A 22,720-nucleotide genomic window follows, 5' to 3' on the forward strand; every position below is an offset into this window, starting at 1 on the left:
TGAGCTCCCGCCTCCAGAGCTGCCAGCCAATTGGAAGGCCGGCAGCTCTGCAGTAGCAGCAGCACCACTGGGGGCGATGGCCTCTGCCGGTAGTGCAGAAGGCCCTGTTGTACTGAGGAATGGAGGAGACCCCAGGAGAGGTAGGTGGTGTCAGATTTCCAGGGCCATTCAGGCATGCCCAATAAGTGGGTTACTGAGGATGGGGAGGAGGCTCTTCCGGGTGGGACGGCCATTGCTGCTGGGGGGGGGGGGCCCTCTGGGGGACCTGGATTGTCCCCAAAGGAGGGAGCCCTCGGCCCTGCTAGTAGGCTGCCAGTCTTTACCTGGTGGCATCTCCCTGTGGCAGCAGGCCTCTCAGCCTTCAATAAAATTGAAGTGGAGGTGGGAAGAGGCCCTTAAGTGGCTAATGGCCACTTAAGGGTCTCAGTTGGCCTGTGGTGGGAAGGCCTCAGCTTTCCCCACCCTGGACAAAATGGCAGGGGGCCCAGGCGACATTAGGAATGGCACCCCTGCCATTTTGTTTGCCCCCCCCCCCCACCCCCGCTTTCATGCCCGTCTCCAAGGGCAGAACAAAATCCTGCCCAAAGTGCCAAGTTTGATTTCTATAGTGCCTTTCACAACCTCAGGCCATCAAAGGCTTTTCAAAACCAATCAGGTACTTTTGCACTATTATAATGTCGGGAAAAGTGCAGCTAATTAGTAATGGAATGTTTATGTAAAAAGTTGTTATACATTAATGGCATGTAGCTAACATGATCCAAATCCCAGCAACAGATCCTTCTGCACTGTAAAGAGATCCAAAAGTAATGATTTAGTGCTGACAGCAATGTCTATTTGATCTATGCAAAAATATTCATGCCTATGTTAGGGTGCTGAATGCTACCTCTTTAAAGATAACAACCTACATGTATTATAGCGCAGAACAATGGCATTGCTTTTTGCTGTGTCATTATATAGTGCAGACAGCGACACTTGATATTCTATGTTCTTGTCTAGACCCTGTAGCACTGCTGTATCCATGTTCCCTTTGACATCGAGCTGTAGGCAAAATAACAAGACAGATATTTAAAGCAGGTTTGTCAGCTACATGAAGAAAAGACAGCTTAACATTTTGGGCATGGTCCCTCCTCAAAAGTTCTGTTTTCAGATGCTGACTGTTCTGCTATACATTTCTAATATTTTGTGTTTTTACTTCACATATCTAGCATCTGAAATTTTTCACTTTTTGACAAGACAAAGATCTAAATGAGTTACTCTTTCTTATTAGTGATTAGTAGAAGTTACTAAATAGAAATTAATGCTGATTAAAGCCAAAACACAGAAATGACAGAAATTCAACTGATTTATTCAGAATAGTACAGGATGATGATGAATGTTTTAGGTAAATGTATCCGTTTTGCTTTGTGTATGTTGGCTAACTGATTAATCTTACAAATGCTGAATTTTCAGGACCTTTAAATGGGTCTTCTCATTTGGTTTCTGGCAGCCAGCTCACGGCATTTGTGCAGTGGATTGGATGAAATAAAGAAAAATTATAAAAAAGCAAATGAAATTGCAAAAATGAAAGAAAAACCTGAAAAAAAAATCTTGCGAAGAGGTGGTAAGAAAGAGAATTGATAAAGGTTAAACCAACAAACAGAAGCATCAGTCAAGGACTCAGCTGAATGCCAAGAAAGTAAATGCAATTCTTGCAGAAACTTGGACAAGTTATTTCGAGTTAGGCCTCACACAGTTTTATGGAAATTTGGCTTTTTCATCCTCACCTCAGTAGAATATAAGATATTAATTGGGTAAACTGTTTTAATGTAAGAAGATGAAGTATGAACTCGAGGACATTCCTAGTGTCTTGGACAACCATATGTGAGAGAAGTGTCATCAGCTGGAGGAGCTCAAGCTCTGGATTTCAGAGCTTGCGCAGCTGCTGGAGTCACTGCCATACATCCATGCTGCTGAGAGTCATATGGATAGACCATTTCTAGAGGTGGTCACCCTGCAGCTTAAGGGTGTGCAGGCAGAGAGGGAATGGGTAATAAAAACAGAAAGTACTGGAAATACTCAGCAGGTCTGGCAGAATCTGTGGAGAGAGAAGCAGAGTTCACATTTCAGGTCTGTGACCTTTTATCAGAACTCTGAGTGAGGAGAGAGAGAGGGGGGAGAGAAAGAGGGAAAGAGAGAGAGTAGGGGAGAGAGGGGGGAGGGGTAGAGAGGGGAGAGGGAGGGGAGATAGAGAGGGAGTGTGCAGGGGAGAGAGGGAGGGGTGCAGGGAGGGGGAAAGGGGACAGAAGGATGGGTGCAGGGAGAGGGGGCAGAGAGAGAAGGGGGAGGGACACGGGGGAGAGTGGGGGGAGTGAGGGGGGACATGGAGGGGAGAGAGAGAGAGGGGAGAGGAGATGGTTACTGAGAGGAGCGAGGGATGAAGAGAGAGAAAGAGATTATGATCACTCCTAACAGATGGACATCTATCTGAATTCTCTGGTGTGGGTGGGGGGAGTGAACAGCCAGAGGTTGTGGTCCATATCAATACCAATGGCATAGGTAGCAAGAGGGATGAGGTCCTCCAGGAAGATTATATGGAGCCAGGAAAGAGATTAAGAAGCAAGACCTCAAAGGTAGTAATCTCTGGATTATTCCCAGTGCCACATGCTAGTGAGTATAGAAATAGGAGGAGCAGATTAATGCATGGCTGGAGAGATGGGGCAGGAGGGAAGAGTTTAGATTCCTGGGACATTGGGACCTAAGCAGACTGGATGGGCTGCATCTTAACAGGGCTGGGACCAATGTCATCACGGGGCAGTTTGCTAGTGCTGTGGAAGAGGATTTAAATTAGGCATCTGATACCTGCGGTTCCAGAGCCACATGCTGCTGTTTAACATCTCATTTGCAGCTCCGAACCTTTTCCAGTTGGATCGCATTAAGATGAAAAAAGCCTAAAAAAATTAAGCCAAGAAAAATAAGAGCTGTGTTTTTATTGTGGGGATATCAAACTAATCATTATGCTGCACTTTAAGGTTTCAAAAGATTATTTTAATGAAACACACAATCTAAATAAACCTGTTCGAGTGGTATGTTTATAGATAATGCCTATGCTTCAAGGAGCAGGTTTTATAGTTGTGACCATTATTGTTTCTAATATAGCTGAGATGATAAATTATTCTGAATGTGCTATTAGAAACTATTTTTTATCACAAAAATCAATAACCAGAAAAATTCTTAATTCTGTGCATCTTAAGTTATAGTTCGTTTTAAAGATGACTTTACTTACAAAATTATAATAAAAAAGTCCAAAAGAACAATAATTTAGAGGTCTATTTTAATTTCAATTTTTTTTCCAATATATGAATTCAATGTGTGCATTTTATTTATTATATATGCAAATTATACATTCTACCAGAGACTCTTGGCAATTTGCCAAGTATTTGGTTTAGAAATGCCAAATTTTCATCTTGTGGCTCCCAATATTTTTTATTTTCAACAATTTTTTTAAAAATGCTCTTCAGGTAAAAAAGGTTGCAGACTAGTTTAAACAATTTTGGCATGGTGATGGGTACCAGGATGTAGCATTAGAAAGGAGAAATAAGTTGCACAAAAGATTGGGAGAGACAGATAACACGACAGTAAGAAACTCTATTCAGTTAGAGTTAAGAAACAATGGAGGTGTCACTACATTACTGGATGTATTCTATAGGCCACCAACTAGTTGAAAAAATATAGAGGAGAAAATCTGCAGGAAAATTGCAGAGATGTGCAAGAACTGTAGAGTAGTGATAATGGGGGACTTTAATTCTCCTAACATCGACTGTGATAATAATAGTGTAAAAGGGAGAGAGGCAAAAGAGTTTCAGAAGAGTATTCAGGAGAATTTTCTTAACCGTACGTTTCCGATCCAATGAGGATCTGGTTCTGGGGAATGAGGTGGGTCAAATGGATCAAGTGCCAGTAGGGGAACATTTAGGAACAATGATAATATTAAAATAAGGTTTAAATTAACTATGCAAAAGGACAAGGAGCAATCTAGAGTAAAAATACTTCATTGGGGGAGGGCCAATTTCAGTGGTTTGAAAATGGACCTGTCTCTAGTAAATTGGAATTAAAGATTGGCAGGCAAAACTGTAACGGAGCAATGGCTGCCTTTAAATACGAGACGGTTTGCATACAATTGAGGTACATTCCCATGAGGTGGAAAGGTAGGGCAAACAAAGTCAGAGATCCATGGATAACAAAAGAGATGGAGAGTAAGATGAAGCAGAAAGGGGGTGCCTTGACAGGTCCGGTTGGTAATAGAACCAGGCTGAATATAGGAAGTTCAAAGTGAAGTGAAAAGGGAAGTAAGAGAGGCAAAGAGAGGGGTATAAGAGAATGGCAGCTAACATAAAAGGGAATCCAAAAGTCTTCTATAGGCATATAAACAGTAAAAGGGTGGTAAAAGGAGGAGTGGGGCCAATTAGGGACGTAAAAGGGGATTAACACAGGGAAGCAGAGGGCATGGCTGAAGTGCTAAATGAATACTTTGCATCTGTCTTTACCAAGGAAGAAGACACTGCTGGAGTCATAGTGAATGAGGAGGTAGTTCAGATACAGGATGGGCTAAAATTGATAAAGAGGAGGTATTAGAAAGGCTGTACTTAAAGTGGATAAGTCACCAGGACTGGATCAGGTGTATCCAAAGATGCTGAGGGAAGTAAGGGTGGAAATCGCAGAGGTACTGGCCATAATCTTCCAATTCTCCTACGATATGGGGGTGGTGCCAGAGGACTGGAGAATTGCAAATGTTACACCCTTGTTCAAAAAAGGGTGAAAGGATAAGCCCAGCAACTACAGGTGGTGGGAAAGCTTTAAGAAATGATAATCCAGGGCAAAATTAAGGAAATCCAGCAAGGATTTGTTAAAGGCAAATCATATTTAAACAATTTGATTGAGTTTTTTGTTGAGGTAACAGAGGGGGTTGATGAGGATAATGTGGTTGATGTGGTGCACATTAACATCCAAAAGGCATTTGATGAAATGCCACATAAGAAGTTTTCCAGCAAAGGTGAAGCCCATGGAATAAAAGAGACGGCCAGACGAAGTTGGCCTAGTGACAGGAAACAGAGAGTAGTGGCGAATGGTTGTTTTTCAGACAGGATGAAGGTATACAATGGGGTTCCCCATGGGACAGGACTAGAATCACAGTTTTTCTTGATATATATTAATATGTTAGACTTGGGTGTACAGGGCACAATTTCAAAATTTGCAAATGACACAAAACTTGGAAACATTGTGAACTGTGAGGAGGAGAGTGATAAACTTCAAGAGGTGATAGGCAGGCTGGTGGAATGTGCAGACACATGCGGATGAAATTTAACACAGAAAAGTAAGAAGTGATACATTTTGGTAAGAGGAACATGGAGAGGCAATATAAAATAAAACTTATAATTCTAAAAGGGGTGCAGGAACAAGGAGACCTGGGGGTGTAGGTGCACAAATCATTGATCGGTGGCAGGACAGGTTGAGAAAATGGTTAAAAAGGCATACAGGATCCTGGGGAATAGAGTACAAAAGCAAGGACGTTATGATGAACCTTTATTAAACACTGGTTCGGTTTCAACTGGAGTATTGCGTTCAATTCTGTTCACTGCACTTTAGGAAGGATGTGAAGGCTTTAGAGAGGCTGCAGAAAAGATTTACGAGAACAGTTCCATGGATGAAGGACTTCAGTTACATGGATAGATTGGAGAAGCTGGGGTTGTTCTCCTTAGAGAAGAGAAAGTTGAGAGAAGATTTGGATAGAAGTGTTCAAAATCATGAGGGGTCTGGACAGAGTAGACAGGGAGAAACTGTTTTCATTTGCAGAAGGGTCAAGAACCAGAGGAAACAGATTTAAGGTGACTGGCAAAAGAACCAACGGCGACATGGGGAAAAGCTTTCGTATGCAATGAGTGGTTAGGATCAGGAATGTACTGCCTGAGAGACTGGTAGAGGCAGATCCAATTGTGGCTTTCAAAAGGACCATCCTGTACTTGTGCCCATTTACATCTATCCGATTCTTTCAAAATCTATTCAAGTTTTCAATAAAATTAATATAGAACAAATTACAGAAAATAGTTATTTTCCTCCTTTTCCTCTTTCTCTAAAAGAAAATTGGGGAACTGGGGTCCTCTGGCCAGCTGTAGAAAAATATCTTTCTTCCCTCTTGACAGACTTTACCACTGGCTCTCACTGAAAAGCCTTTCTCTGCTGCAGGCTAAGGTCTCAAATTATCCTGTGGGGAAACAGTGTAATGATTGTTTAACCTGAATTCATCTCTATGCAATTTGGGAGGAAGTTCAAACAAATGTGTTAACTATTCATACTTATTATCCCACAGAGTAATTTCAAGGCCACAATCTTTTGTCAGTTCTTTTCCCTTCTGCAGCACAGGCTCCAAGATATCCCAATTGTCTTCATTTTATTCAGATTCTTCCTTGAATTAAAAAGGAACTCAGCTGCCACTCAATGCATCCAATGCTAGAAATGTCAGCTGTCAGCTTAACCCTTTGAGTCAACCTCTTGCATCTCTGCCACTGCTGCTCAATGCAATGACCAATGGGAATGAGGCAAAAAAGGAACATAACCTACATTGTTTGCAAATAGAATATCATTTAAATACATTCAAAGCCATACTGTTTTAGCATACATAACCCTTCATATATTATTGACTTCATATATAATGACAGTCAGATAAATTAAATGACTAAATGTATTGCACAGACCTCTTTTAACTTTCCTCCACTAAGTGGAATCCATTTTATTTTATACAGAAGGACATCTCTGGCTGCATGTTTCCATGTAATCGTTAAATTGGTGCCTGAAAATTCAATAACTTTCAGATCTGTTGGAGGTGGAACCTTAACTAAGAATAAAAACATTCAGAACATTATCTTTATTCAAATGCAACTGCTCTTTGTTAAATCAATCTAAGAGATTATAAGCTATGAATGCTAGTTATGAAAATACATACATGTTTCAGCAGTGATGGTAACAGGCACGGAGGTTCCAGTTTCATAAATAGAAAGTACAGTAATCACATACTTTGTCAGTGAGGTCAGGTTTTTCAACAGTACATCTGAAATGTTCCCGGCAACTTCAACCTGGAGTTAAAAACAACCAAAGGTGAATACCTAACTGTAAATATTTCCAATACAAATCTCACTGAGTTTGTCCAGTGAGTGGCTGAGTCAAATGGACCAGGAAGGTTCCAGCTCCAATCCCTCATCAGCACTCAATCAGCTGATCTCAGCTTGACAGGTTACGAAGGGGAGAAGAAGAATCATTCTACCAGAGTTCCTGCTCCTGATTGCAGCAACCCTCGATAGGAATATGTACACGGGGACATCAGGTGTAGACAGAATCAGGTTTTCTTTACAGTGAAAAAGCCTGGTAACATTTACTGTCAGGGTTCATGCATGAAAGATGGGGGTTTGGACTAGGTAAAGGAGTCCACCCAATGTCTATGGATCCAATCCCCAATACGGCATTAACACCAATAGGCGGGGTGGGATGGAGCCGGAGGGAGAACAGAGAACATTGGCTGGAAAAAGAGTGTCCTGAAAAATTCTACAATCATGACCAATTTCTTCTATTTTTATTCTGCTGTATAAATGCAACTGCTGACACCATTATCCAAAACCAAATCAATATTGCATATTTGTGCAGATCCAGAAAACAATCGTTTGGTAGCAAAGATCAATCAGACAAACATGGGCTTCATCATCAGACTGAACGTTCCCAACGTTTGCAGAATGTTTAAAAAGTATTAGTGCCAAGTTGAAGTACCACTAGTCAACCAATCACTCATTTGGTGACATTTGTATGTATGTCGTCACAAGATCGCCAAGGACCCTACAAGAAAGAATGATTGTCACAGAGAATTGGAGTAACCTAGAGGAAGCAGCAGACAGATTGTTTAATACAAGACTTTTTACAAACTGAACAAAAGTGCATGATCCAACTTGGATTAGTCATTTTTCTTTATGGTCATGTTGGTTGGAAAGTTAACTCCTTAAAGTTATGATGTACAATGTAGTGCTATCAAACACACAGGTTGCACAGATGTTCAAATACTGAAAAACACAAAGTGCAAAATATCCTCAAGTGGAAAGTGCATTTCAACTGAATCATGAGAATTGGCCCAAAATTTCAAATGTCTAAATTGTGACACAATATAAATTCAGAAAATGCCCCTGTAACAAACTTATGTAAAATTAAACCTAAATAATTGGCAATATTTCAGAAGTAATTGGGGCTCCCTAAAGCAATACATACCTATAGAATATACAGATAGAGGAACTTAAATTCTTGGCAGAAACTGGGCAAACATAGGAGTTAAAATTAAGTGACTGCAATCGCCGCTCCATTCCCACATTGCAGCAAGTTTAACCTTGGTGCTTTTGCTGGCACCCTGAGATGCCCAATTGACTAAAATGACAGCTTATTAACATACGTCTGGGCCTCTGTTCCCTCTTTTCCACCAATGAGACCTTGTCAAACCACAAACCCACCACCTCCCTGCCCTGTTGCCCTCCTGCCCATCACCACCATGTCTTACCTGTGTGCCGGTATGTGACCCAAAGGCTACACGATCTTCACCTGCTGCCAGCCAGTTGTCTCTTTACTCCCATTTTGAACAGCAGATGACCAGCAGAAGGTAAATGAGGCCCAGCTGTTAATATTGGCTGGGCCTCCCATTGCTTCCCACTCAAGAATTAAAATTCCCTCTAGTATCTGATCAGAGATATAGTATTCAATATATTCTTTACTTATGTGGTTAATATGTAACTTTGGTCTCAGTTAGTGAGTTCTAGTTATTTGACATTTGTACAGTCACCAGCACAAGCAACATATGTGTGAGCAGCCCAACTTGAATTTTACCTGTTTGGGATCATTCCCATTGGCCGTCACATACATGATACGATAACCTTTCACCTTCCTTGAAGCTGTCTCCCAGTTTACTTTAACGCTACTGTGACGGAGGTCAGTGAGATGTAAACTTTCTGGGGGTTGCAGTGATACTATAAATAAATAACATAGCAATTCAAAAACCAACTAAATATAATAGGCATGTTCTAATTGAGCACTCCAAAGACCAGCTACCCTGAAATGGGTGTTCCTTTACAGATTTTATGAGTCCAGACAGTTTTACACTTGGCTTGTAGCTGGTGCACAGGAACTGACCTTTGGTGCTCTCTACTCCTCTTAATCTGGTTTTGTATGCATCCTCCCTCCCTTCACCCCACTGCGCTTTCAGCTGACTAGGTCACACTCTCCAGAATTCCATCCCTAATCCCCTTCGCCTCTCTTCTCCTTTAAGATGCTCTTTAAAATTCGCTTCTTTGACCAAGCTTTTGATCACCCCTCCTAATCTCTCCTTCTCTGACTCAGTATCCATTTTCCTTTTGCCTCTGTAAGCCACCTTGGGATATTTTTCTACGTTAAAAGTACTATATAAATGCAAGTAGTAATTACTGTTATGTCATATAACATGCAATGTACAATATAATAGATTCCTCATGGCATTGTGTAAAGGTGAAAAATAATTATATATTTGTATCCTGTAATTGCATCTCTGCTCTTTATTCATTCCCTCATTCCTTGTGTTGCTCATTCCCTGCCCATGTCCCGCTCCATCACCCTCCCCGTTTCCATCTAGCTCCCTCACACTTTTCTCATTCCGCTGTCTGTATTATTCTGTTCAACGCTTTTTTTCACTGTTCTTCTTTCATGTTTTCTATAAATCTCATCTGCCCTGTTTCTTTCCTCTCTTATTTCCATGTCTGTGTGGCTCTTGTGTACTTCTACTGATGTACTCAATAGGGTGATTGTGATTTGATAGATAAAAGTTGCTGCTTGATATAATACAAACATTGTATTGGTATATTATAAAATATGTTGGCAGTCAGAAATTCCTCCATGCATTATATTTATTAGAAGGAAAAAGTTACAGTGGACCCATGGCTGCCCACAGGATGTAGAAAAAATTCCAGTCACAGGTCAAAGAGTGCTATGAGGTTGAGGCCTTGGAGATTATTTACCAAGTTTGTGCCTCCGACAAGTTGTTTCACCCGGCATATATGTCAGGAAAACAATGTCAACAATTTTTCATCAATGCATGGTAACACAAATTCAAAAGAAGATCTGCACTCTCACCGCTTCTTGAAATATTTTAAATTTGCCCTGGCACCATCACCATTTATTAACAGATCTGACGAGTATGCTGACAGAATAAATACTAGTAAATCATCCATTACATTGCTTATAATGGTTAGAATGACAGCAGTGTTACACCATGTAATGACTAATAGGACTCCCATGACATTGTTCATGATAAGTTGGATGTTTTATAATAGGTGTGTTATGCCGAGAAGGAATATCAACGATGCTCACTTGTCAGCAATGAAGAGAGCCCTGAGCCCTGAAATCTGGATGCACTGGAGAGCAAGCCCTGGGTCTGGCAGTGCTGGGAGGGGGTCCTACATTTCTAGAAACACTGCGAATAGGGCCTAATGGGAACACTGGGGCAGATTCTGGGATAACTGAGAAGGGTCCTGGCACTCGAAGGAATGAAGGCAAAATAAAAACAAAGGAGGGAAAACTAAATGAAGCAAAGGTCAGGCTTCACAAACTGCAATACTGATGAAATTATGATGTAAGCTCTCTTCAACATGAAAGGGAAGTACTGCAGAGGAAGCTAATTGTAAATAATCCAAACCATAACCTACCATAAAGAGATAATTGCAAGTGTATATTTGAAAAACTGGGCTATATAAAAAAAAAATTGGTGCCAAAAATAGCCTGTTATGACTGGCCTAAGCCTTATCATTTAAGCATTCAGCAAAGCATTTGTGCACTGACCTGTCGCACTATAAATGTGAACAACAGAGTCTCCACATGGTGAGGCCCCAATTCAACCAAATGATCTGTGAGAGATATTGACTGGAGGCAAATTTCCCAGACTGAGGGTAGGGGCAATTAAAGGTGACCAAAACTATGCTACTATTTCACTTCTCCTGATGTCATTTTCTTGGACTGGAACTGTCAGAACACTTAGAAGAGGTCATCTATCCACCCTTTCAATCAGGAAGTGATTCAGGGAGACATCAAGAAATAGGAGAAAATATAGTAACATGCCATAGGAGATGTAGAAAGTTATGCCAAATGATGCAAATCGATTACAAAATCTATAAAATTGTACAGAGACACAGGCTTGATTAGACTCACATGTTGCTTGCTGTGCAGTTACTGGTTCACTTGTTTCCTCTCCGTATAATGCATAAGCCGTCACAACATACTCCGCACTTGGAGAGAGAGCTTCTATTTCAATATCTGTGTACTGAGCATCAACTCTCACCTGTTATTACAAGAATGATCTAGTTAAATATTTTGTAAGCAACAGTAACAATTACTTACCATTAAAGAGTAGACTATCTTTCTTTCATAGTCTCTGGCAAATTATTATTTTAAACTTTGAAAAGTCTTGATAAAATTTCTGTCATGCTTCAGGAGCTACAGTCAACTTAAAGATGAAGGTAGTCCATAAATATATGAGCCCTTATTACAGCCCATGGCTTTTCAAACTCTGTTGCTATGAGTTTCCACAAACAGATTATTCCAACATAGCACACAAAGGTTGTGACTTCAAGCTTTCGGCAGGAATCAAACATATAGGCTGACAACAGCATGTAACCTTGTGATATGGACTGCTAATTGATTAGGAGGTAGGAGACAGAAAGGATAAAGGAAACATTCTCCAATTGGCAGGATGTGACAACTTGTGTTCCCCAAAATCTGTACTGTGGCCTCAACATTTTCCTATATAGAATCATAGAATGGTTACAGTACAGAAGGAGGCCATTTGGCCCATCTGTTCATTCCAGCTCTCTGCAAGAGAAACTCAGCTTGTCTCACTCTCCTGCCCTTTCCCAGTAGTCCTGCAATCTTTTTCTCTTCAGATTATTATCCAATTCCTTTTTGAAATCCACGATTGACTCTGCCTCCACCACACTGCCAGGCAGTGCATTCCAGATCCTAACCTCACGCTGCGTGGAAACACTTTTCTTCATTTCGCGTTTGGCTCTTTTGCCATTCACCTTAAATTGATGTCCCCCTGTTCTCAACCGTGACACCAATGGGACCAGTTTATAGGATCATAGGAAATAGGAGCAGGAGTAGGCCATTTGGCCTGTCGAGCCTGTTCTGCCATTCAAACAGTTTCTCCCTATCTACTCTGTCCAGACCCCTTATGATTTTGAACACCCCTATCAAATCTCCTCTCAACCTTCTCTTCTCTAAGGAGAACAGCCCCAGCTTCTCCAATCTGTCCACGTAACTGAAGTCCCACATCCCTGGAACCATTCTCATAAATCCTTTCTGCACCCTCTCTAATGCCTTCATATCCTTCCTAAAGTGTGGTGCCCAGAATTGGCACTGGAATATATAATAAAGATATGGATGAAGGAATAGGAGAGTTGCATATCCGAGTTTGCAGATAATATTAAGTTAGGAGGCATGTGTAGATGGGAACATAACGTTACAAAGGGATATAGACAGACAAAGTGAGTTGAGTGTTCAAAACTACCACAGGTGCAGTTAAATGTGGAGAAGTGTGAGGTCATCCACTTCAGATTCAAGAAATATGAATTGGAATATTTTCTTTATGGTGATATATGGAGAAACATAGAGATTTAGCTGCCTATGTATACAAATCACTAAAATCAAGTCCACAGGTACAAATCTCCTTCTGTCTTCCAACCCCTATATTTCAAGGTGGCTGGAATACAAAGTGAGAAAGTGATCATTTAGTTGTTCGGACCCCAGCTGGAGTATTACATTCAGTTGTGGATGCTTAACCATAGGAAGGATATATTGGTCTTTGACTGGATATAGTGTAGTTTCATCACATATATATTATGAGCTTAAAGGGTTAAATTATGAGAACTGGTTGCATAAACTTAGTTTGTATTCCTGAGTTTAAAAGGTTGCTGGCTGGTCTAATCAACGGATTCAATAGGGTAGATAGAGAGAGAAACTATTTCTTCTGGTGAAGGAATCCAGGACAAAGGGACATAATCTTAAAATTAGTGCTTGGCCATTTAGGATTGAAATCAGGAAGCACTTTTTCACATAAAGGGTACCAAAAATCTGAAACTCCCCCTCGGCGAATTTTTTGAGACTGAGGTTGATAGTTTATTTTTAGATAAGGGATATGGAGCATGCACAGGTAAATGGAGTGGAAGTACAGATCAGCCATGATCTAACTGAACAGCAGAACAAGCTTAAGGGGCTGAATGGACTAATCCTGTTCCTATCTTTCCATGTTCCTTCCTATGTTACTATGACACACCAATGTGGCACTGATGAATGATTACTCAGAGAAGAAGACAAAGTTCTCTTTATCATCTGCCAAACAGTACTCCTTCAGCCAATATCACCAAAATCAGACTAACTGGGATTGCCCTTATTGCTTCAGTGAAGTGCCTTCAGGCATTTTTCTATATTAAAGGCACTATATAAATGGAAGTTATTGTTGTTGTTTAGGTTGGAGCAATGTAGGGGGACCTCTATCCTGCCTATCCAGTGCTACATTTGAAGGGACAGACAAGCTTCGAACCATCAACAATGAGGTGAGTAAAAACAGCATAGGTTGACTTGGCTTTGGATTCTGCCATCTACCTCAATGGAATGGATCAACCTCACTCTGCAACAAGCAAGCTGAGCTCAAGAATCCACCCTGCAGGAAATCTCCAGTTTAAATGTGTATCCTGCTAGTCTGTGAGTTACTGCAGTCTTATATCAATTGCCACTGTTAGATCAAATCCCCATTTTAATGAACATTTTCATTAGAAAGTGACCTGATCTAATAAAAACTCTTTTTAAAGAAAAATATGAAATACGACCTAATAGTATAAAAGCAGAACATGGAAATGCTGTTGCTGTAACAGAAATTACCTCTTTTCCTTCATCTGCTCCATCACTGGAAACTTGCTCATACAGGATCATATACTGAGTCGCTCCTTCTTGAGGTTCCCATTTGATTCTCATACTGTTGTGTGTGACATCATAGATTGTAAGATTATTCAGTGATGGGAAAGATGCTAAAAATGAAGGTTTTTCAAAATTAAAATCAGCTAGATTATCTTTATAAACTGGAAATGACTGTTGCTGATGTCTACAGTGAATATTTCATACATTTATATATTCTTTTATCAGCTATTTATTGTGTGAGTTAATCCACTTATTTTAAATACGCCTCTGATAAAACATTGGCAAACAATAGCCAGATCAAACTGTTGTGTTTGCCCATAAATCTTGGCAGCAGTAATTTCCAGGCTTCTCTTTCTTAAAGAGTAAATCATACCTAAAGAGAAATCCATTAAATAAAAGTTTTGAAATAAACAAACAGAAATTTGTATTAATTTCTGTTTGCCAGAAGATTCGTCCTTAAAAGCCATTTAGTTACTTTTAATTTACAGTAATGTGCTCCTAATTGTTATAAGGAGAGTTAAAGATACTGGACAGCGGTGCAAAGGTTTGACATACTTATATTGAGATTCACCACAAATGGCATCCAATCAATTAAGATCTTGGTGGAAGGGGGCTGCTAGCTGATTGGCAGTTGAAAGTAGGGTGAGTGAGCTAAGATCTTCTTGGTAGGATAGAAAAGAATGCATCACAGTTACGCGCACAGAGAGTTCAGGTGGAACAAGTGGTCTGTTTTTGTGTCAAAGGAATTGTGACTATAAGGCGACGTCGGGAGTCATGGCAGGAGGGGGGGGGGGGTGCTGAAAAATGCCTCTGGGAGAGGCCTGCCACGGGCCTTGATGCCAGGAAGGTCCAGCCCCATATTGCCGGTGGCAGCAAGGCCTTGTGACGGCCACCTCCCGCCGCTCTATGGCAGGGTCGAAATTTAAATATGTTAATGTATTAAAAGTACTGAATTAGTTACTTACCCCTCCCGCCGTCAGTCCCGGTGCAATATTCATGCCAGTGGCCGGCACTCCCGTGCCGTCGGATCTCCATCCGGAGATCCGATACAGGACACTGGTGGGGAGGGGGGAGTAGGTAAGTATTCCAGTGCATGGTTGGGGGGAGCGGGGTCAAATGTATCTGATTGGTCTAGGGGGTGGTGGGAAAGGGTAAAGGTTAAAGTTTTTGAACTTTCAGGGGGGAAGGTTGGGAGCACAAGTTAAATTTTGTTGGGGGAGAGGTAAAGTAATGAATCTTATGGTTATTGGGAGAGGGTGGGAGAGGGTCGGGATAACTTTATTTGATTTTTCAAAGTCTTTTTTCTTTAAAAATGTAAATTGTAATGGAGGGCTGGAAGCCCTTGAAAAATGGTGTTGGCGCCTGACGCTATTGCTGGGGATGCAACGCCCGCCCCCTCCACATCATGGTGGGGGTGGGGGGGGCACAGTCTCCACCCCGGCCATGTAAATGAGCCGCTGCGTTCAATATCGCAGTGGCTCCGCAGAGTAAAGCCCATGCATGCGGGCCGCCATTTTTATATTGCCACTACCAAACATTTTCACCCCTATAGACGACTCTATAATATTCAGTTGTTTTAACTACTTCTAAACTGTTATGATAGGATTTGGATGGAAGAGTTAAATTTTAGCATGGAAATTAAGTTCTGTACAGTGCCACCAAGCGTAGTCTAGTTCAATTATTAACATGACCTAAAGAATGGCATGCCATCTCTTGTAGTAACATTCACTGTGATATCGATGACATTCCATCATATTGCAGGATTCATGAGAATGCCAAAATGCAAATGTATTGGAACACTTGAGATACAAATCACAAAATTTGAGGGGCAAATGGCCATGTTAAGAAACTTAAAGGACTGCAGTTAACAGACATTTGTGACCACCTTGAGAAGGTTAAAACAGTACATGGCAAGAGGTGCTGCACACAGACTCATCGGGACGAAAGCTAAATGTGGAGTTGCAATTAGCACTTCACCAGAAAAGATATGAAGCTATGGCCAATATGATGTCTGGTAAACAGGGAACTGAGTAATAACTATGATATAGGCTGCTGTGTAAGGTCTTCCTGTCATAGTGAACTGTGGGGCTGGAACCTGTGTAAAACCCCTTGGGCTGTATGCACCAAAATATGGTTTTGCTGTGTAATGCAATTGTACATTGCATGTAAAATGGAATGGAAGGGTTGTGAGGCAACTCACGTTCCATATTGAAAAAAACTGATTTCTTTTGCACTTTCTGAAATGTCAACTTAGAACTATTTTGCAATGTATTTTTTTATGAATAAAGTATATTTTTGGAAAAAAATGGCTATGACATATTACAGCAACAAGGCATTTCAGTGGCAAGTGTGAAGGATGGTGCTGGGAAACAGCAGAGGAGATCAGTAATTGTTGTGAGAAGTTCAATCCATAAGTATGGAGCCAGGAAGGTATGCAGATTAGACCACAAGCATCATCAGTGTTTTGTATTTTGCATGAGGGTGATGGATCTCAGTGCAGGGGTGAATGACCTAAAAGGATGTAAGGGAAAAGTGCACATTTTAATTCACTTTATGTAATGCCAAATGTGAACTGTTATGTAATGTACTTTTATGAATAAGGCATATTTTTGGGGAAAAATTAATCCACATTGGCATTCACAAAACTACTTCTGCAGTCTTTCAAAGTAATTTCAGAGAGATAAGGAGAAAAGCTCAAGAATGCCAATGCATTCTCTGAAATACAACCAGTACCATGTATATGTGCAGAGGTAAACTAAGATTTTTAAAAATCTACATATATCTAAGTGTCTGGTTTAGAGGATAAAAGTTGCTGGTTTCCGGGCAACTGTATGCCTTATGAGAAAGAGCAAGCCTGTATTGAAAAGGAGATTCACCAGGATGTTGCCTGGGCTGAAGCATCTCAGCTATGAAGAGAGACTGAAAAGGCTAGGGTTGTTTCCCTTAGAGCAGAGAAGACTGAGGGGGGAACATAACTGAGGTATACAAAATTATGAAGGGCATTGATAGGTTAGAAAGGACAAAACTTTTTCCCTTAGCGGCGGGGTCAATAACCAGGGGGCATAGATTTAAGGTAAGGGGCAGGAGGCTTAGAGGGGATTTGAGGAAAAGTTTTTTCACCCAGAGGGTGGTTGGAATCTGGAATGCACTGCCTGAAGAGGTGGTAGAGGCAGGAACCCTCACAACATTTAAGAAGTATTTAGATGAGCAGTTGAAACGCCATAGCATACAAGACTACAGGCCAAGTGCTGGAAAATGGGATTAGAATAGTTAGGTGCTTGATGGCCGGCACAGACACGATGGGCTGAAGGGCCTGTTTCTGTGCTGTATAACTCTATGACTCTATGACCAGATAGCCTTGAGTTAAACAGAAAAATAACAGGGGTACTTTCAGAACGAGGACTCTTATTGAAGAAAATATGAAAGGTGCATTCAAATTAATAAGGCTCAGGGATATGGAGACCACATGAAGGATATTTGCTTTCATTTAATCTATAATAATACTCAATTTTTGACTGTCCATACTGTTTTGATTAGTCAGATTAAGGGGTTTATCTGTTGGTAGATTTATTTGATGGGTGGTGCCTGGCATGCATGGAGGCATGTGGGGTGTGCAGATGACTGGAGCACATGACGTACATGTGGTTGCCAACGGTTGGTGGCGGCAGCTGCAGGGGGTGGGGTTGGTGGAGAACAAAAACAGTGAAAGGTAAGGGGAGCCCAACAACAAAGTTACCCTGACTGAAGAGGTGTTTCCGTGATGGATAAAATGGGGATTGATGCGGAGGAATGGAGATGGTGGGTGGGATGGAATAGAAGGGATGGAAATGGCATGGGAAGGATGGAATGGCATGGGAGGGAGGGAATGGCATGGGACGGGTGGCTTGGGAGGGGTAGATGAGATGATGGATTTGGTTAAGAGTAGCAAAATGGTGGGGATAATTATTTAATACAACTTATTATTCGAAAACTACTCCTTGTGCTAAAAATGAAGATTCACTAGATTTGATTGAAAATGTTTCAGAAAAGCAATCAGATGAATTGAAAGAACACCTCAGTGTTAATTCTACAGATGAAGAAGATGATAACAGTCTTTACTCTGCAGAGCCATGCCACTGCACAAACTTAGACTCAATGAAGGCGCAGTTATAATGTTGCTACAAAACTTGAATCTTAAAAAAGGACTTTGACATGGAACAAGATTATTAGTTCGGAAACAAAAACAAGAAATGCTGGATTCACTCAGCAGGTCTGGCAGCATCTGTGGAAAGAGAAGCAGAGTTAACGTTTCGGGTCAGTGACCCTTCTTCGGAACGGTCACTGACCCGAAACGTTAACTCTGCTTCTCTTTCCACAGATGCTGCCAGACCTGCTGAGTGAATCCAGCATTTCTTGTTTTTGTTTCAGATTTCCAGCATCCGCAGTATTTTGCTTTTATTATTAGTTCGGAAGCTGTTTTCTTTGATGAGAGATGCTGAAATGATAACAGGCAGATTTCAAGGGAATATTATGTTTATTCATCGAATAATATTGAGCCCATCAGATGTAAACCTGTCTTTTCAACTCAGGAGAAAACAGTTTCCAATTAGACTTTCATATTCTATGAATATAAACCATGGACAAAGCCAGACTCTTGACAAAATTTGTGTTTATATTCCCAGGCCTGTTTTTACACATAGCTTTATGTAGCTTTTTTTAGAGTGAGAAGTTTTGATTCTGTTAAAGTCTTTGATGAAAGAATAACTAGAAATCCTGACTTGAAAGAAGTACTGTTGCAATAAAGATACTAATTTGACTGCAAATATTTTGCGGGTCTCTGCTAGTCTCTTAAAGGTCCTTCTCACATTAATGGTTAATGACAATGCAAGGTAGCACCCATCAGAACAGCATCTTACAATCTAAATAGTATCTCATAATAGAGCTCTTTAACAGTAGGTGCTTCTGTAACATACATGTAGTTCCTATGCCACGGAGACCTTCCCCAGCAAAATCTTTATAGATAGGAAATACTGCCATTTGGTATTCAGTAAGGGAATGTAAATTCTCTAGGACTACAGATGAAACTGTTCCATCCACAATCACCTGAAAAACAAAAACACTTCACAACTCAAAGTTAAAAATCTATTATAAATTTAGCATCTGTAATCTATGTGTTTGTTAAGTTCCATATTAACCAATGGTGCCATAAAGATGGCCATTGGAAAAAGATTTGGTTCCTTATTCTCTATTCCATTAAAGCTCCAGGCTAGGCACTGCAATCCTTCGCTACTGTCCCCATCCTTGTATTGCCACATGCCTACTTCTACTAGACCCACAATTAGCCCTGCTCCCTCCCAACACCACCACCCCCCCAGGACCCACTCTTCCTACACTTGGCTGGGCCACACACAGCCTGACCTCCTCCTCAGCTTATAGGCATGCTCACAGGAAATCTGCTGGTATTTATCAAGTTGTATAATAAGTAACATATTTATGGAATAAAGGATAGTTGCACGTGTGTGTTCTTCCCAATTAATTTTGAATATTTCATAATTATTTTTAAAAGCACCAATCTCCCATTTTGTTATTATACTTAGGTTACCTATTTCAATTCTAATTTTTTCAGTTCAAAAAGTGATTTTGATTTATCTGGAGTAAACTCTATTATTTGAAATCAAGATTCTACTCCTCCCACAGCACCAAAATACCCCTAAACAAATTCACAAAACCTCTCATCGGTTGTGTTTATCCTCACTTGGTTCCACCCTTGCCTACCTAATCGTAGCTGAAGCAATTCTAGCAATGGCATCTCTTCTCATCTGCTACTATTGTCACAAGAGTCTTTCAAGGATTCATTGTGGGTTCCTCTGTTGGCAACATCATCCAAAGCCATGGGGTCAGTTTTCACAAGTACAAAGATGACACTTCTCCATCACGCCTCACAATTCATTCGCTGCCTCTTCAACATTCAGTGTTAGATAAGCTACAATTTTCTCCAGCTGAATGTTGGGAAGACGCAAGCCATTGTTATTGGCCACCGCCATAAATTCCGTATCCTCCCTGCTGACTCCATCCTCCTCTCCTGCCATTGTTCTCAAGCTAAAGCTGTGGCTATTTGCCATTTTTACATACTATTCAACCTTGAATTGAACTTCCAACTTCACATCCACTCTTGCATTAAGGCTGCCTACTTCCATCTCTGTGACATTACCTGCTTAATCCCTATTTCAACCACCTGCTACTGAAACCCTCATTCATGTCTTTGACATCATTAGACCTATTCCAACCCATTTCTGGACAATCTATCATCCTCCATCCTCTGTTGGCATCAGTTTATACAGCTCTGCTGTCTCTTTTCTATCCTACACCAAGTTCTGTTCACTCATCGCCCCAGTCCTGGCAGACTTTAATTTGTTCCTGATCTTGTGTCCAACTCCTACATGACTCACCCCTCTCAATATCTGTAATTTTCTACAGTATTAACCATCCTTCCCTGAACTATCTCTTCCTCTGACTCTGGACTGTTATGAATCACCCTAACCTTTTGCCCTACCATTAGTAATTCTGCCTTCAATGGCCTAGGCCTCCCCGCTCTGGAAAACCTCATTGGCTATGCTTTTCATCCCTTCTAATATCTCCTTCATTGGTTGGCATTTCCATTCCCTTGCCCCTCTGTGACACACCTTGGATGTTTTTCTACATTAATGATGCTACATAAATGTAAGTTGCAATTGTTGTTGAATGCTTAAATGGAAGCTGTATATTTGCATTTTGATGCCAGTTACTTTGCCTTTGAATTAACCCAGTACTGCAAAAAATAAAATGGTGCATTGGGCTCTTTTCATTAATACTCAGTGATATAGTATTTAACATGATACCTCTTCTGGTTTTTCGCCCTTAGTTGGATAGTATACAACACGGTATCTTTTTGCTTTCTTTGGGCCATGTGTCCAGCTGACTTTGAAACTCCTGGCTGTTATATCAGATATAATCAGATTCGTCGGGGTTGGATATAAAATTGTACCACTGTCAGGTCTGTCATGTTCACCTAATAGTAGAAATGAGAAACAACATAAAAAAAAATTCAAATTACAATTTTTTGTCCTCTCTGCTTGCTTTGCTGCTTGTATGGCCGCAACACATTAAAGCATCTACAACAGTCTCACTCACCTTTCCCTTTTTCAACCATTTCAAGGTTCTTAACCATAGTCAAATGTGGGGAACTCAGTTGAATCAGGAGGCAGTTGCTGTCACTGCATTCTAGGTGAAAGTGGCTTCAAATAAATGCCACACAAATCTACTGTTGTTATTATGGCTATTGCTTGATCTTTACCCACGAGTGATTACTTTTCCCACTTGTACAGATAAGCATTTCCCCACTGAAGGGTTTTGTCTTTGAAATACTTGGAGGCTCTTGTTGGTAATATTATCAGATGAGAATTTGACAGAGGAATGTCATACGAATGCATTAAATGTTCATTTGTTAATATTAGCAACAATAATTTCTAGCCTTGTGAATGAAAAGTGGACGTTATACAGTGTTTGCACGCTCCATATTATCTGGTAATAGTGAAGACCATAATATGTCATCAGAAAGTAAGTTTTTGATATCCTTCTGCCAGTCACCTAATGTGATCTCTTGCTTACATCACAATGATTTGTAGTTCTCAACAGGCAACAGAGCAGTAAAACAATGCATGAACCAAACAGGCAGTTAGACTAGTTGTATTAATTTCTCATCATCGGGATTCCCTACCAGAAAACAGCTGGCGCGACTCCATATAATACTTCAGATCAGACTATTGAATCTAATTACCACTACAGTTACACTACAATGTGACTTCCTAACTCACCACACTGGTTCAACTGCCATATAAATTTTGTTCAGTTGAAATGGTTCATGGGCCTCAGAATTGATGGGGTAACAGAGGACAGATCGGTAGTAAAGTGGTAGCAGGAGAAAGGGACAGATTTAGGGTACATTTGGGAAGCAACAGGGTTCTGCCCCTTTTCAGCAACAACAAAAATCCCAGCACTTTCAAGGGTAGGCTCATAACACATCTGCAAATTCCAATTGATCCAATGCTGCACAGTGTATATTTTGCAATTATGCCCTTGGCAACTATGGATGCCAGGATTGCCATGAGTACCTGACACCAGTGTTGCTGGGAATGGGTTGGGAGTATTTTGAAACATTCATGGCTGATTTTGCAGTTCAATCCATTACAATATTGCTGAACCTGGCGGAATGAAACACAGGAGATTTTTTAAAAAGTTTGAAATATTACAGAAGTCCTGAAAATCTGAAACACCCATGGCAAGATGCATAGCAAAGTTCCTCCTCTCTCACTCAGGGAACATGCCAGTTGTGCCTGTAAGGGAGTAGTGTCTGCCCAGGATTGGCAAATTGGCGGAACCATAGAATTTCCATAGGCAAAGGACAATATCAACAGGTGGATGGAAGGCCTGTTCAATCTCAGAGGCTCCCCTGGAACTTCATGGTATTTTCACAGAATCACAGAATAATACTGTGCAGAAGAGGACCTTCGGCCCATCGAGTCTGCACCGATGCATTAAAGACACCTGACCTGTCTACCTAATCCCATTTGCCAGCACTTGGCCCATAGTCTTGAATGTTATGATGTGCCAAGTGCTCATCCAGGTACTTTTTATAGGATGTGAGGCAACCCGCCTCTACCACCATCCCAGGCAGTGCATTCCAGACTGTCACCACCCTCTGGGTAAA

At 40.8% G+C, this 22,720-nt stretch overlaps 1 protein-coding gene across 3 annotated transcripts in view; it reads right to left on the bottom strand.

Annotated features, from left to right (window-relative positions):
* Positions 1–22,720, bottom strand: part of LOC137378147 (collagen alpha-1(XIV) chain-like) — a 194,997-nt gene that overhangs the window by 108,678 nt on the left and 63,599 nt on the right. For all 3 annotated transcript variants that reach the window (XM_068048274.1, XM_068048272.1, XM_068048273.1), the window contains exons 11-18: positions 20,853–21,022; positions 18,948–19,077; positions 13,960–14,105; positions 11,233–11,362; positions 8,887–9,026; positions 6,977–7,106; positions 6,729–6,868; positions 906–1,038 (exon numbers count right to left, since the gene is read on the bottom strand). In XM_068048274.1, coding sequence (XP_067904375.1) covers positions 906–1,038; positions 6,729–6,868; positions 6,977–7,106; positions 8,887–9,026; positions 11,233–11,362; positions 13,960–14,105; positions 18,948–19,077; positions 20,853–21,022 — 1,119 coding nt within the window. The remainder of the gene's footprint in view (positions 1–905; positions 1,039–6,728; positions 6,869–6,976; positions 7,107–8,886; positions 9,027–11,232; positions 11,363–13,959; positions 14,106–18,947; positions 19,078–20,852; positions 21,023–22,720) is intronic.

The sequence above is a fragment of the Heterodontus francisci genome, chromosome 16, assembly GCF_036365525.1.
Source record: "Heterodontus francisci isolate sHetFra1 chromosome 16, sHetFra1.hap1, whole genome shotgun sequence".
NCBI classification, from domain to species: domain Eukaryota; kingdom Metazoa; phylum Chordata; class Chondrichthyes; order Heterodontiformes; family Heterodontidae; genus Heterodontus; species Heterodontus francisci.